The sequence below is a fragment of the Tauraco erythrolophus genome, chromosome Z, assembly GCF_009769465.1.
Source record: "Tauraco erythrolophus isolate bTauEry1 chromosome Z, bTauEry1.pri, whole genome shotgun sequence".
Classification (NCBI taxonomy): Eukaryota; Metazoa; Chordata; class Aves; order Musophagiformes; family Musophagidae; genus Tauraco; species Tauraco erythrolophus.
Window position 1 is genome coordinate 3,785,788 of NC_141496.1, and position 16,434 is coordinate 3,802,221.

Below are 16,434 nucleotides of genomic sequence, written 5' to 3' on the forward strand. Positions count from 1 at the left end.
AACCATGTTTTTTTGAGTGGAAAAAACAGTCTTTTATCTGCTTTTGAATAGGTTTCAATCATATTCTCTATTAGCACAAACTAAGAGCTATAGTTGAGGACAGTGCCTGTTTTTAATGTAGTATGGGAATTTAGGAAGAAAAGGAATTGTATTATAACTGAACAGTATTAAAGACTTCATTATTTTAGAGAGCTAGAGATGTGGTTTTAACCAAATGTCTTAAACCTCTCCAGAAATTGTCCAATGAAAGAATGAAGTCTGACATATCAATACCTCATTGCCATATTTAAATCCATGTAATTTCTGAAGTTGAATAATGGCATGTAGGTTCCACTGTGAATCTTGGGGTTTTGATTCTCTTATCTGCTCTTGAAATACATACATGTAAATAGCAGCATCAATACGTGGGGGAGGCTTCTTGGCTAAATGAAGCCAGTTCTGTAAAAGCCTAATTAGATAAAATGAGAAATTTGAGTAATGGAGTGAGTTGGTACTTCTGTTAGCAAGAGGTACACAAGAAAGAACCTGGCTCAAGTTTAAAGAACTGTTGAATTTGTCTCAAAAGGAGTATGTATACACTTAGGCATAATTAAATACAACATTCAAATCAGAACAGAAGAAACGCTTCATCAGTCGGATTGTATGGAGACAGCTTGAAGTGAACGGAGTGCGAGTGCTGGGTTAAAACAGCGGGGAGGCTTTTGGTGAAGTTATTTCTGAAGAAGGAGAATGTTGGTTGTTAGTAGTCTGTAAACCCTTCAGAGATCATAGGGTTGAAAAAGCTCCAGTGGAAACAGTGCCAAAACAGCGCAGAAACTGATGCTGACATCATACTGAACTAGTTTCCTTGCATCTCTGTTTAAGATGGTGGTGCTAATAAATTATTGATGCACCAAACTTGTAAGTTATGCTGCAGTTGTGATTAAAGCGTGAAAAGGTTGCTCCTCCAAACACAACCTGGAATTTAAATTAATGTAGCCCGAACTGTCAAAATAGACCAGGGAGAACTGTGAAATCCGTCATTCTTGTTCAAACTTTGTGCTTCGTTATTACATGGAAAACGTTTCTGCTCGAACTGGGTTTGTCGAAGCCAAAGCATTACTTACCAGTTAGGCATATGGTGTATGTGCATAAACCTGCAGATAAGGCAAGGCAGTAGACTTTATAAGCTTGGGAGACAAAATAGCTTACAGCTTTTTGCTCAATAAACGTTGGCTTGAATTGGGGATGGTGGTAGAAGTTCACATCAGAAGACAAATGTTCAGATTAACGCAGGAAATACCCAGGTCTAGAATCATCTTCTGAAGAAAGTTAACTAGAGGTAATTACAGAAAAGAGAGTTAATGATACGCGAACTAGATGGAAATCCGTGGGTAGGAGAGGGCGAGTTTTGGCTTTGAGATGGCTGCTGAGTGACTGCCACTATTTTACCCACTTTCACCAGTGTAGTGCGAAGCCAGAGCTGTTGAGCAGAACGAGTTATAAAATTTTGAGGAAGCGTGTTGTGGAACACATCGTAGGGGAGTTGACAGCAGTGGAATAGTGAACTTCCTTCATTGGGAGAGGATTCGAGACTAAATGGAATTATATTTCCCGTGGTTTAGATTGTTCTTTTATTGGATCACTGTTTTGGCGTAGGCATTTGGGACTAAGATAACAATGTTTTTTAGAGTGCTGAGAGAGCACAGACCCCAGCTGCTTTTTTCTCCTAGAAAACGTGAAACCACAGACAACTGTTGAAATCTGTTCTCTCACTGGCTTAATCTTTCTGCCTTTCAGTTCCTCTGTTTATATAAACAGATTTCCTTAAAGCGAAGGGTCGCATTGCTGACAGTAAAAATGAAGGGGCTGACTTATCTGCTGCCTTTGAATCTTAATGCCTCCTTGCTTTGAATTTGGGGGAGCTAGAATTACTAGGAAAAACTGGCTTAGCAACAGCGGTCTTGCCAGTCTAGTTTGGGAAAACTCCCATGCCTGGAGTGGGTACAGTGAAATAACAGGATTTTTCTCAGGCAGTTTGTTCAGTACTGATTTCTGTACTTTAGAGAGGGGAAGGAAGATTTTTCAGTAGGAGGTCTCTGAAATAAGGATATAGGGGAGAGTGAATGAAACTTTTCTGGTTGTCAGCCCTTCAGCTTTACTGAGGCTTCCTATATAGTGTTTAATTAAGGGCTTTTTTTTGTGGAAAACTATGGGCGAGTTTATACAGAAATCAAGGGAAACACTTTTTTTACTTAAATTGCTTGTGTGAGGGTGTTACAGTACAAAACACACGTAGAAGTGTAAGATTACAGGAAATCAGAGACAAAGCTTGGTGTTCCTTTGAGATAGCATCACTTAGCACAGCACAACCACACACTGTGTTTTGACACAGTGTTTCTGACAACGTCTGGCAACTTCCTGATACATTTGTCTTGTCAATTGCTCCAAAAAGCCAGACCTTAGGATTGCAATAGTATTGTGCTGTGTTTGGCCACACTGACAGTGCAGAGCCAGGTGTTTCTAGTCCGTATTTCTCAATAGCTGCCTCAGAAATCCAAACCCAGTTATGCATGCAGACCCTTTGAAGGTTAAGGTACAGCTGCAAACAGCTATCTGCGATGCGAACGCCACACTGGTTGGACAGTCTTCAGATTTGAGTTTCTTTTTAGAAGTAAGGCTCTTGGTGTGGCACTTGAAGCAGATGCTGCAGTTCTTATCTTATTCTCCAGAGCAGAATATTCTTGAGGTGTTATGGATAAGCATGTAATTATTGATATGTCTTATAGATGTGAAGTGTTTTGGATTTCTTTGTTTGGGTTTTTTTTTTTTTCCTTCAAAGACTGTCTGAAAAAAAAGCTTAGTAGCAGCTATGGTAATAGTTGCAGATTTTTATCTTTCTACATAGTGGATATGGATGGAAACATATTTGATCATATGATGGAGAACTTTGTGGCAATCAAAGCTGCTTTCTGACTTTCCTGTTATTGTTTTTATTTTTTAGGCGGCAAACAGTAACAAGCACTCCTTGCTGGATTGAACTTCATCTGAATGGACCTCTACAATGGTTGGACAAAGTATTGACTCAGATGGGCTCCCCTTCAGTACGCTGCTCCAGCATGTCGTAAAACTCCTTCCTCTGTTGCCAGTGGGCTAAATATCGAGTCCAGTCAACAGACTTAATATAACAGCTCGTCTGTCGTAGTATTTGTGTGTGGTCCCCATGAACTGTTTACTATCCAAAAAGGTTTTTTTTTAAAAAAAAAAAAACAAAACAAAACAAAAAAAAAAAACACAAAAAAAGAAAAACAGCACTTGAGGTCTCATCAATTAAAGCACCTTGTGGATTCTGTTTCCTATACTCTGATACTAGATGAAAATTTAGTGTATAGAAATGCCTTCTTCAGAAAGAAGAAGGGACAGTTCTAAAGACTCTTAATGGTGTTTTTATTGGGTATATAATTGAGTGTCCTAATGGTTTATCAATAACATGAGTAGCTAAGTATATGTACAGGTAATGTATCATGATCTCAGATATCACGGTATTGTGCTGTTCTACATTTTAGTTCCCATAAATAGTTGTTTGTTTTCTTGATTGGGGCAAATCTCATAAAATTCCGAGACTCTACTCCTCTATTCTTTTATATTTTTTTATATAAGCGGGTTTTCAAATTGTCCTAAACATAAAAAGCAGACTTTCCTTGTAGAAAAGCTTAACTTTTTGCTGCCTTCTTAAAGAAAAAGAAAATCCCTCCGTTGGAAGGGAAAGAAATGTCTTGAGGTTCATCTGTGAAATCTTAAGACACTTTATGTGCTTAATGGGGCCTAAAATGAATTCATGCTATAAATTCCAAGTATCCATCACACTAGGAGTCTACTTTTCCCTACTCGTCTGAGTTGATGCATCTGTTGCCAGCAGTATCGCTGGCATTGATGTAATTTGGGACTTTTTTCGTACCTTGAATCATTGAAATCTGTTTCTTTTCTCATGGAATAAGAATTTACCATAGCATTGGATACTGGATTAAGTACACAAGGTTATTGGCTTTACCCCTTACATCTGTATTTTTTCATAAAACAGATGTCACTAAAAATGATATTTTTTAGTTTTTGGAGCCAAATACCTTGAAAAATCCTTTCCCAGGGTAAACTAGACTCTTTCGTATAGATTTTAAATAGATGCAGCTTCTTAACATATTTCAGTAACAGAATTTAAATTTCTGATCTGAGTGGCTTTGTATAGCTGACTTACGTACCAGATCATACGCATTCATTATGTCATAATGGGCCTTGTTGTTGAAAGTAGTTGCTTCTGCAAAACCTCTAGGATAGTGGTTGCTGAGGTATGACCAGCGAAGGAGGACTTGTAGGTTCTTCGTGACAGTGCATGTTATTGTGAACCCTTGGACACTACAGCTGCACCATATTAAAAATATTCTGAAATATATTCTACAGATAAGTCTGGGTTGGGGAAGGGTTGGGAAATTGTATAGAAGGGTTATTCTGACTTGAAAAATATACATCTTACTAACAATCTTGTGATCTAGCTGTCTGTCATTCTTTTGTTATTGTGGCAGTAGCAGGATTGCCTTTGTCTGTTTTCCCCATTGTTTCATCCATTACACTAGTACTGTACTTTGTAAGTACAACTAGTGATAACTTAGCTTGGAGAACAAAAACGTGGCCAGTGTTACAGCTTTTGATCAGTTGACTGAATTGATGATAGTGATGGATATTTTTATGCCGTAATGACTAGGGCATAGAAGCAATACCAAAAATCACGCCTCGAAAAAGCGGGCCAGACACCTTTAAAAAAATTGGCAAAGCGTTTACCAGTTTGTGCTAGTTTTACCAGTAGACTAATGTATTGGTAGAACTTGTGAACCTAAGAAATAAGCTTCATGCGTGTTGCATTTGCCTAATATGTGAATACACTAATAAAAGTTTTAATTCTCATGATGGTTGGGTTTTTTATTAATTGCTGTGTATACTTTCTGTCGAAGATTAGGAATCATTCCAACCCACCCAAATAAACAGCACAAGTATCCTGCATTTTGTGGCAGGAAAGATACAGGTTAGATGTTAAAATCGCCTCTCATGCAGCTGTCGTGGAGGTTCTGGATCTGCGTGTGTTTAATGATACGGGCTTCTGCTCCAGAGGGAGTTTATTAAAGCAGTCGCTTTTTTTTCTGCCGCAATCAAATTACATCCTACTAGCTCAGATGTTTACTTTCACCTGTGAAACAGATAAGAGCGACTTGTCTGTGTGAAAGACTCCCATTGCATTTGTGAGCAGGTTGCAACTTGAATCCGTTGGGTGACCTAATTCTGTAGTCTCCTCACTGTGGATTTCTGTGCGCGTTCTTTCAGTGACGGCAATATTACTTGCTTTGCCTTGAACGTTGTGATAACCTTGAGTGTACCCTTTTTTGGTGCACGAGTGCAAGTAGCGTTACAAGGGCACTGCCAGCGTTATCCGTGGACCTGTGGTGCTGCCTGCGTGCAAGGCCATCTCTGTCTGCCTAGAAGCCACTTTTCTTGACTTTTGTTAGTACCACCAAAATATTCTCTCTTGCTTCAGCCACAGCACAGTTGAACAAGGGAGCTTATCTGCATTCAGAATTTTTTCTTGCCTGTATTTAATTTAAACGCCTTTGGCAGTTCTTGAGTAACTTTGACCCACTCCTGTTTCTTAATCCAGTGCCTTTCTGACACATCCCACTGCTATTCTGCTCTTCCTCAAAATCTGACCAGTGCCCACTCAAGCATCTTAGTGCAGAATGCCGGTGGTACGTAAGGAATGCGACTTCATCCCTCTTCACTTCTGCCAGCCAAAGTACTGATGTCCAAAGTACAAATGAAAAGTGAATTATTTTTTTCCATAAGGCTTTTTTGTTAAATAAAATACTTAACAAGCAGGGAGTAATCATATGTGGCTGTTCCCTTAAGTTTGGACTGGGATTCCATGTGCCTGAGTTCTGATCTCTTCTATCACTAGCCCTGTCTGAGCTTGACTTTCATAGTACTGCCACATCCAAGCAGTCAAAAATCAGGTAGCTGAGGTAAACACCCAAGCCTAAAAATTAGTTTTGAGTTGCCTTTTAGCAGCTTGGATGCACTGAGCTGACAATTTCAGAACCCTTCCTCCTCCAAAGAAAAAGCCAGTTTCATTTAGAAGCTGTTCCAGGGCTGAGGCTTCGAAAGCAATGTCGAATGCCTGGACTCTTGCACCTTTAAACTGTGAAAATTGATAGCAGAGCGTCATTTCTGTGTATTTCCTCCTTCCTTTCATGCATGTTTCCTCTCTAGGTGGTAACCACACTGCAACAGGAATTCTCTGCTGTTACTTCAGCATCTTGCGTGTAGTCCTTTGGCTTCCAGGTGCCGTTACGCAAATCTAGGACGTGGTGAGAGCTGTGGTGGTTTCTTGTTCTTATGCAGGACTTTGTGCTTAATCAGAACTTAACCTCCTTGAGACCGATTGCCAGCAAACAGCATAAATAGCTCAACTTCGGGCTAGACCTTTGTATAATCAGCAGGGAGAGGTAAAGTCTGAATCTGGGCCTCCGAACTGCTCTCCTTGAGGCCGAGGTGCTAGATTTAAATGCATGAAGTAGGTATGAATATATGCCTTGAAAAGTTCTTGAATGCTATCAAAGTAGTCAGCTTAGATGTTCAGGAATAATAGGTTTAAACTGATTTACACAGTAAAAACTAGACATCTCAACTACCATGCTTCACTCAGCTTTTTATTTTCATGTGTCCAACCTGACTTTTCGTGTTGAAGTGGGAGGGTGTGAAGTTTTGGGGTGTTGATAATCATCTGCAGCTCTAAATCGTTGGCACAGTGAACTGTGAGTGTTTTGTTTTAACCTTCAAGCTTGTCACACTTCGTTGTGGTTACAGCTTTTTTTAGCGTTGCAAACTGAAATTTTACTGCAGCTGGGTTTTGAGTTAAAATATTGTGAAATACAGGATTTCACTACACTCCACCCACACCATGTTTTACTTGAGTATGAAGCAGTGTTCCTTCTACCAAAACAAGTTTGACTATAACCTAATTTTGGAGATGCTAAAGCTTCGGTACTAGCTCTGAAGAGTCGGTGAGATACTGGCTTTGTTAGAAGAATTACAGATGTAGCAAGTAACACACCAGCTGTATTGGAAAGTGCTTCTAGAAGGACCTGCTCAGGGAATTAAATTGCAACTGAAAGGTTGTTACTATTAGGAAGATATTAATGAAATATGTGTTTTCCTGACCACTTAAGTAAATAACCATCATAAAGTATTAAAGGAGATAATGTGTTAAAGGAGACCATATAAAAATAACCTTCAGTCATGCTGGTCCTCTTTTCCTTGTCTCTTTCCTGTAAAAATCTATCTAAGATCGCTGTTTCTTCTCTTGGGAAAGCACAGTTTGTGGAGTAAGTTTCTAGTACTAGATCGTCACAGCTACGACAGCTACAGTCGAGGCTTCAAAGCTGAGAACAGCCTTTGATGTTACATTAGCTGTTGTTTCATTAACTGTAATCAGGATTGCATCTAGTTACTTGGCAGGAAAAAAAAAAAAGAACGACAAATAGTGGCTATGTAAAGATGTCAGACCTTGATGCTCTTGATCCTTTTCCCCCATGTAGAAGATCTGGTCAGAACGGATGACACTACAGCCCAGTTGCTTGCTCTGTTCCTTTGGAGTAGGATCCAAAGTGGCAATGGACATAGATGCTCCAGCCCCGCTATTTTTTTTTTTTTTTCTTTTTATTTGCGGCAGTTGAAGCAAAGCATGTGTCACTCTTGATTTTTCTCTTAACAGCATCTCGCCGTTTGCTTGTCTAAAGCCATAGTAAGGTATCATAAAAAATTTGTGTGCCTCATTGATTAATTTGGCTTATGACCAATGTGTACTTAAGGCTGCAAATCCCATTTGATTTTAAAACTGATCTTTGCTTTAAAGTCTTGCTTACTTGCCTTTTCATTTTGAAGAGAAATTCCAAGAAAAACTGTTGTGACACCAAGCATAGAATATCATTAAATTTATTTTGCCTACCATTGCAGTTCCATCTTCAGGTGAAGGGGTAGATGCTGTCCATCAGTTCTTATTTAATCTTTGAAAGGAGTTGTCCAGGTGGCTGGTCACCTTTGATCAAGGAGTAACAAAACAGGGAGGCTGGAACATCCAGCATGCAGCCAGTTTACAAGGAAGCTAGAGTAGAGGTCAAGCTAAGGAATTATACTCAGGACCAGGGAATTGCAAACTCCCCAGGGTTAATTGTCCTGTGCTCCAAACTCTTCAGAGATGCCCCATCCCTGGAAGTGTTCAAGGCCAGGCTGGATGAGGATTTGAGCAACCTGGTGCAGTGGAGGGTGTCCCTGCCCATGTCAGGGGGGTTGGAACTAGATCATCTTTGAGGTCCCTTCCAACCCAAACCATTCTATGATTCTATACAAAACAGTTGGACAGGCATATAGGTTGTCTAAATTCGTGAATTACTTTGAAATAAAACTAATGCATAATGAAATGAGAAACACTTCAGAAGTCCTGTCTCTTCAGTTTGTATTGCATGTCCTTGAAGAGTTGATCTGTAGGATTCACAAAGTGAAGCTGAGAAAAAGACGTGCTTAAGCGATGGAGATTTGGACGGGGGTTGTTCAGCATGGAAAGCCTCCCCAGGGCTTTCATAGCTGGATGTTGTGTATTTTTTTCCTGTGGAATCACTGATGGAGACTGTGGTTAAAAAAATTTTAAAAAGCCTCAGGCAGCACAGGCAGGCTTCTCAGGAGAGGAGCAAGATTTGATCCTACTGAAGCTCTGCGAAATGCAGAATTTATCTTGCTGCGAAACAGTGCCAGGCGGTGCCAGAATTTGTGAGCAGGTGGAAATCCGAGTAACACCACGTGGAGATGGACTGTGCACTGTCAGAGGGGACCTTGGCTCGGGTACAGGTCTTAGTGAAATTTCTTGCAGACCTGAGCCAAGTTGTGCTGCCAAAGCTGGCAAATGCAGATGAAGCTTGGGCTTGTCTCTGCTGCCTGTGTAGATGGAGAAGAGCTCAACAAAGTCCGCTGGAGGGTTGACTGAATGTTGACTACCCAAACCGTTGTCTAAGAGTGGAGAAAGGACTTCAAAATCAGTTGGATTTTTCTAAGTGATCTGCTGAATAGCAAAGAGCATTGACGTTGGTAGAGGAGGATCAGGAAATAACTAGATTTGTAGTGGGGAACAAATGAAATTGTCTTTTGGATGAGGACCGTCATGCATCTGAGGAGCTAAGCAGTCTCAGAAGTATGGGAGGACTGTCGAGCACTGAGGCAGGCTATGGAAGGACTGCAGTCACTCTGGAGAACATCCCCCTTCCAGGCTGGATGTACCTAACAGGATCCTGGTTTGCAGAAGAGGTGCATGTTCAGCACTGAAGTGTACGTTCATAGGCCAACATAAACCCTCTCCTCTCTTCTTGTAGTTAAGCCTTCTAAATGATAACATTAATTTGGGAACAATAATCGCCTTCCACATGAGCACACTGTCTTTTCTTTTACAGCTTCAGAAGCCTGGGAGTCCAATGGGAGGAGAAACCACAGCTATTAGCAACGCTGATGTTGGTACTGATGTGAGGGGGAATATCTTCATAATGCACTCAGGCTTTGAGGTTTGTGCAGTGTATGAAATTAAAACGGGCAAAGAGCCAGAGCTGAGAAACACTGAGGTTTAGCAGAACAGGAAAAGTGGTGGGGCTGAAAAAAAATGAAAGAGCAGCTGATGCTCAACTGCAAGCAGTGGCGTGCGGTCGCAAAAGCACCCTTAACTAGATAGCTGAACGCTCTTGACCTGAATCTGCTGGTTGAAGATCATAAAACTGGTTCTCCTTTTGTCACAGCGCTGGAAGTGCTGTTGGAGCGCAGGAGCGGGCGTCATGAAAATCGGGCTGAGGGGAGCACAGATCCAGGTTTGCATCTCTCTTACTCTCAAAGCTGAGACTCCACATAGTCCCTTGAGGAGCAACCTGAGCTCGGGACTGAAGAACTGACACAACTTGTCCTGCAGCCTGGCACTGGGTGGAAGAGACTGTTACCTCATCACAAGGAGAAGCAGTCTTACAAACAAATAAATAGTAACAGGAACAAAAGTCCCGCAGCCTCTGTGGGAGACAGGTTTGCTGTAGTATCCACATGAATTTTGATTCTGAAGAAGACAGTTTTGCTTTTTCTTCAGTGAGAATGCTCGGGCAATCCTTGGGAGTGTTCAAGTGCTCTTCAGCAAATAGTGTATCTCATACCGTGAAATGTAGGTGTTTTGTTGTGGGTTTTGGGGAGGAAGGCTTTTTTTTTTTTTTTTTTAGGGACCGAGTGGAGAGTCTGACTTCATGAAGTTCTACAAGACTTCTTTGTCTCCTGATTTCATTCTAAAAACACTTAAATCCAAAGTTAGCGGATTTTTGCATGACAAACAGTAGCCATCCTTGTTAAACGTGGAGAAAACACTCTTCTTCGGAGGCCCTGAGTGAGAATATTAAAGAGGATTTTTTTCCAAAATGCTTATTTGCCAATAGCAGGAAGTCATATTAGAAGGGGAGAGTTAAAAAGAGCTTCAAAGTTATCTACTTAAAAAAGGGGAGGAGGTAGGAAAGGAATTAGTGTGCAAGTAACAGTCTAAATATTTTAATTGTGTTTGGATTGAGAGCACCGGGTTGAAACTTGTCTGGCTGATGGACCAAAGCCTAGTTGAAGTTAAGCTCGAAGAGACTTAATTTCAAGTGTAGGACATCTGGTCACAAATCGGTGTTACATTTTTAGTTCACCGTGTCAACGGACACCGTTGTTTTTGTGTAGTTTTGTTCGTCTGACAAACAGTACAGCAAAGGTATCCTGTCTCCAGTGAAGACACTTGAAAGCAGGTCAGCCATCAGTTGAATTATTAATTTTGTGTGATGTAAGAAATGAACTTGGTGCACCTGGCAAGGCAGTTCTCATCTTGGTACCATCCCAAGGGCACGAGCTATAGCTCAGTAGTCCCATTTCTCATATGTGCATTCACGCGTGCTCTCTGGTCATCCAGCTGAAATCAAGGGGGACTAACAGGAGGCTTTGCTGCTGCTGTAATACCATAGTTACATGATAATGACCATAATTTGTGTGTTCTCTGAGCTCTACCTGCTGTCAGTAGAGCTGTGACCAGTTTACACGAGAGCCAACGCTTTTTGGAGTCAAAACCCTTGAATGTCGTCTTTGTTAGGGAACCAAAAGGTGACTGTAAGGTTGTGGGGATCTCTTTGTACCTAGAGCTTCTCCCGAACTCTTAAATCAGCAGAAAGAACGATTTATTATGGCACTGGGAGGATGAGCATGATTTTGGGAAGTTGAATCTTTGACCTAACATCAAAGATGATTCTCCCCCTGCCTTCCCCCGGTCCCTGATGTCTGGTGCTGCGATAAGGTCTGGGTACGTTTAGAAGAAATAATGTGCCGTTAATTAGCACCGCGGTAGGTAGCACTGGCCACGCTAATTGTGAACGTTGAGACTGTTGTGTCCAACTGGGTAGCTAAAATATGGACAGATGGCAATGGATTAACTGACTTTTTTGACTGTGGTTCACATGCTGGCTTGAGGAGCTCCAGTCTGCTTGCAGAGGCTGCTGGTAGGCTAAATTTGCTGGGAGCCTGTCAGAAGCCGAATTGGGGTTAGCTGGGTATTGAAATGCATTTGTATTTCTTTAATGTTGGGCCCGATCCTTGAAAGATGTCTAGTTAAGAAAAGGCGTAGCTGGATTAAAACAATGAGAGAGCAGGGAGGAATTGGCGGGCTTCTTCCCATGGCATGGGGTGTTTAAGTGGTGGTTCCAGTTCAACCTAAAATTCATGTATCAGATGCTAATACTGGCGTGTCTGCAGCCATGGAGATGTGACTATGAGACTTTTCCCCAGCTGTGATTGAGCTAATTCCAAACCTGATGATTTCTAAGATGTGCCTTTTGAGGCGTATGTGGGAGCTATTCCTCCTCTTTTAATATTCTTAAATGTCCTGTGCTCTAGCTAACATTGATGAAACCTGACCTTTCACTGAGCAGTTTGGGATCTTTTTTGGGTTTTGTGTTCTTGTTATCCATGTGGTCAAGGCAATGTCAACTCTGTCACAAGCCAGGTCTCTTAGAGCCTCTTTCCCACAGAAAAGACCTAATTAAGTGTGAAGATTAAAAAGGGATGAACTGCTGATATTGAATATGACAGATGACATGATCATCATTTGAGAAGTTAAAAAAAAAATAATTTAAGAGGTCTCTTTCCTCAGCCTCACTCCCTTAAAAGGTACTTGCATGGGTTGTTTTAGGCAGCAGAGGCATCAGATTCTCTCAAGGCGGGCGTCAAACCTCCACGACTATGGAGGAGTAGGGGGAAAATGATCCGTTAAAAGTTTGTGCAGAGGAGTGCCAGGGAAGGCAGAGTTAGTGTGTGATGAGCGGTATCTATGTACAGATGGAGAGCAGATAAGTACAGTTGGTGGGTAGTATTTTGTGCCCTTGTTTTTCTGGAGTCCTCAGGTACTTCTCTTGCGTGTGTCAGCCCTACGTACTCAAAGTTAAGTTTGAACTCCTGGGGAATTTCTTGGTTGATGTTACCCGATGATGTGTCTTCAGAAGCAACATTAAACCCCACATCTTCCTGCCTTCCAGCCTCAGGCTGATTTCACTAAGCCACAGTGGTTTTTTGACAGGGTACCACTGTTGTCAGCCTGTAGCTCTGAAACTGGATAGCTCATGGAAACTTTGAAGTGACCCCTATAGGACTTCACATACGTGTTTTGCTTTGTGTCGTCCTTCTTTGGCTTGTGGAGTCGGTCTGGTTTCAGCCCAATGAGACCCATCAGGGTGGCTCTCTCGTCCTATTTAATGAGACAGTGGTGGAGGTCCTGTGACCAGTTTGTAACTCAAGATGGGGTTGGGCTTCTGACCAGCTGAAATAGGAAAGTATCTTCTTCAAAGAGGCGAAATAATGAGAAACAGGTGTTGATATTTATGAAAGTAGTTGCACATCAGTTGACTGACTGTTTTTGTTCTTAGTAGTCTTGGAATTTGTGGATGTGACGCTACTACAAGCCACCCTTGCTCGTCAAAAGGGTAAAGCTACTTTGCACAAGGCCTGAGGACCCTCACTGACCTTGATTCATCTGTAAGACAAGCTCGTTTGACCTTAGGCATCACCCCAATGCGTGTTTCCAAACCAATCTGATGAACAGTCTGTGCACTTCTCACCTCACAGAGAAGGTGGGTGAGAATGACCAGTGACACATGCTGTTTCACTGCTAGCAGGGTTTTAAATATGACCTGGTGCTTCGAAGAGTGAAGAAGTTTGAAAGAGCAAAAGCGAATTAGCACCTTGGCTTTAGTGTTGCATTGTAAATAACAATCTTTTTTCTTAAAAAATTAAAAAAAAAGAGGGATACCTTTGTTATTATAGTATTTTAAGGAACAGAAAATAACGAGAAAAGCCTTTGCTGAACACTGTTAGATGATAGTTTTCAATCTACACAAGAGAAGCCACCAAATTTTTTTAGCTTTGGATTTCAAAAAAAAGCAAAAAACAAACCAAGCCAGGCACTTTTGACAGAGTTTAAATGTTACATGGGAAAGTTTTGATTACATGGGACTATTGAATAAAAGCAAAGCAGACAATTTGGTCCCTTGGTCATCTTTGCAGCCAAGCAGCCTCCCTGAGTTTAATGTCACCCCATGTGTCTTTAGCTATTTCAAAACTAAATTTATCTGACAAGACTTCTGCTCAGTATTTCTCACATTGAATTTTCCTTTCCCATGTAACATGAAGATGATCTGACTCCACACAGGGTGGGCATTCATTTCTAAAGTTCTTTCAGCTGTTTTTGCATACAGCACAATAACTTCTGTTTGGATGTGAGCATTTCTCTTTCTCAAAGATACAGGAATTCATAGAATCATAGAATGGTTTGGGTTGGAAGGGACCTCAAAGATCATATAGTTCCAGCCCCCCTGCCATGGGCAGGGAAATTCTCCACTACACCAGGTTGCCCAAAGCCTCATCCAACCTGGCCTTGAACACCTCCAGGGATGGGGCATCCACAACTTCTCTGGGCAACCTGTTCCAGTGCCTCACCACCCTCAATGTAAAGAATTTCTTTCTTATATCTAACCTAAATCTGCCCTCTTTCGGTTTAAATCCATTCACTTCTCAGCCCTTTCATGGTTTTCACTCCTCTCCCTAGCTTCTAACAACAGGACTGTCTTGTCTTCCAAAAATTCTGTGCTATGCTATTATTTAACTCTCCAGCCTCATTATCTTACAACCTGGGGAAGCGATCTCTTGATCTGTGTCATTGAGAGGTGTCATTGTCCCCTCTCAAGATGGTTTGTGCAAAACCCTAGTTCTCACAAAGCCCAGGACAGCTGGCATCTGGAAAAAAGACACAAAAATATGTTTTGAAGACATCCTACAGTGGTTGCAGGTAAGACCTTGTGGTCTCAGGTAGATGCCAAACTTAACTGGAATCATGTATTTTTGTGGGAATGGAATTTGTTAGAGCATCTTGTGACTCCCTGGCAAGGCAGCCTTGACTTCCTATGGACAAGGCTTCCACTATGCTACACTTGATTCTGCAGTTGATGTCCTAGCCAACCACCATGGTCAGATGGTGCCTCTTGCTCTTGGGCACGTGTTCTTTCTTCTTCATATGAGGTTTCATATAAAAGCTTCGCTTCAGGTGTTCCCAGATGGAGCTGCACTCTCTTTTCTCTCCTGCCAGACTTTCCCACAACAAACTGGTCACTGTTGGTGCTGTGGCAAGACTCGTTCGGTGGCTGGGAATAAAAGCCTGTCTCTCCCTAGGTTAGTCTTAGCCAACACCATCTTTTCTGGTTTGAGTAGCTCATATAGGCAAATTCGGTAGCCTTGGTGTAGTCCTGGTAGACACAGAAATTTCACATTCATGCCCTAAAGCTCTGGGCTGTTTTAAAAGGCATTCATGCAAAGCTTTCTGGTTTGTCAACCACAGTTTGCTATATCAAAAAGATTACCTTTTCCTTTGTCAGGCAGTCCCGATTTCCCCGTAGGTTTGGTGTAAAGACAAGAGGATTTGCTTGTCTCAGCAGCTCCCCTCTGTCTTGTCCTTGAAGGATCTAGGAGATGAATCGAGTTTTGCTTCCCCCCCCCCAGATGGGAGATGTTTTTTGAAATTATTTCAAAGGCATGTGATGTGGGGTTAGCCCAATGTAAATATCCCAGCCTGCTTGTTTCCCATGTGACCGGGAAGTATTGATGGTTCTGCTTTTGAGCCAGTTTGTGTCCAGGGTCTTCCTGAGATGTTTCAGATTGCATGGCTGAGCTCTCCTGGAGTTGATCTCCTGAGCTTCGCTATTTCTCTATGAAGCTCTGAAGAAGATGGGATGATGTTGGGAGTGCTGGTCAATGAGAAGCTCAACATGAGCCAGCAATGTGCGCTGGCAGCCCAGAAAGCCAACCATGGCCAAAGGAGCATGGCCAGCAGGTCGAGGGAGGGGATTCTGCCCCTCTACTCTCTGAGACCCCACCTGGAATACTGCATTCAGCTCTGGAGTCCCCAACACCAGAAGGACATGGAGCTGCTGGAGCGGGTCCAGAGGAGGCCACAAAGATGATCCAAGGGCTGGAACACCTCTGCTATGGAGACAGGCTGAGAGAGTTGGGGCTATTCAGCCTGGAGAAGAGAAGGCTCTGGGGAGACCTTGTGGAAGCCTTCCAGTACTTAAAGGGGCCACAGGAAAGCTGGAGAGGGATTTTTGACAAGGGCATGTAGTGACAGGACAAGGGGCAATGGCTTTAAACTGAAAGAGGGGAGATTTAGATTAGATATAAGGAAGAAATTTTTCACTCTGAGGTTGGTGAGGCAGCGGAACAGGTTGCCCAGAGAAGTTGTGGATGCCCCATCCCTGGAAGTGTTCAAGGCCAGGTTGGATGAGGCTTTGAGCAACCTGGTGTAGTGGAGGATGTCCCTGCCCATGTCAGGGGGGTTGGAACTAGATAATCTTTGAGGTCCCTTCCAACCCAAACCATTCTATGGTTCTACGATTCTATGTTCTGATGGTTCTGGTCAGCGAAGCAGTTTGGAGGTAGTCTTCATATCACAGTCTGGTAAGGACTGTTGAGGTCCCTGAAATCCATCTGGGACAATCCCTGACCTCCTGAGCCAGAGATTTGCTTGCTTGATTCATCCCGAATCTAAAACACTGCTCCTCACAGCTGGGATGTCCTACAGGTGTCCTTGCTTGCTAACTGCTCTTCCCCTGTAGTACCAGAGGTCAGAGATGGGGAATGGACGTCTCCTAGGAGCAGCTTTTCCTTCTCTCGTTACAGCTTCTGACTGTTTTGTGACACTCAGTTGGTTTCCCCATTGGCTCTTCTAAGATCCGTTTTGTCCCCATGCCTGGTTGTGGGTCGGGCATCTGTTTCCTTCAC

At 42.3% G+C, this 16,434-nt stretch overlaps 1 protein-coding gene across 2 annotated transcripts in view; it reads left to right on the forward strand.

Annotated features, from left to right (window-relative positions):
- The window catches only part of SMAD2 (SMAD family member 2), a 57,514-nt gene extending 52,579 nt beyond the window's left edge, over positions 1-4,935 (forward strand). For both annotated transcript variants that reach the window (XM_086628663.1, XM_086628664.1), the window contains one exon: positions 2,984-4,935. In XM_086628663.1, the coding sequence (XP_086484789.1) occupies positions 2,984-3,107 (124 nt within the window). In that variant the 3' untranslated portion in view covers positions 3,108-4,935. The remainder of the gene's footprint in view (positions 1-2,983) is intronic.
- Positions 4,936-16,434: the final 11,499 nt, after the last annotated feature.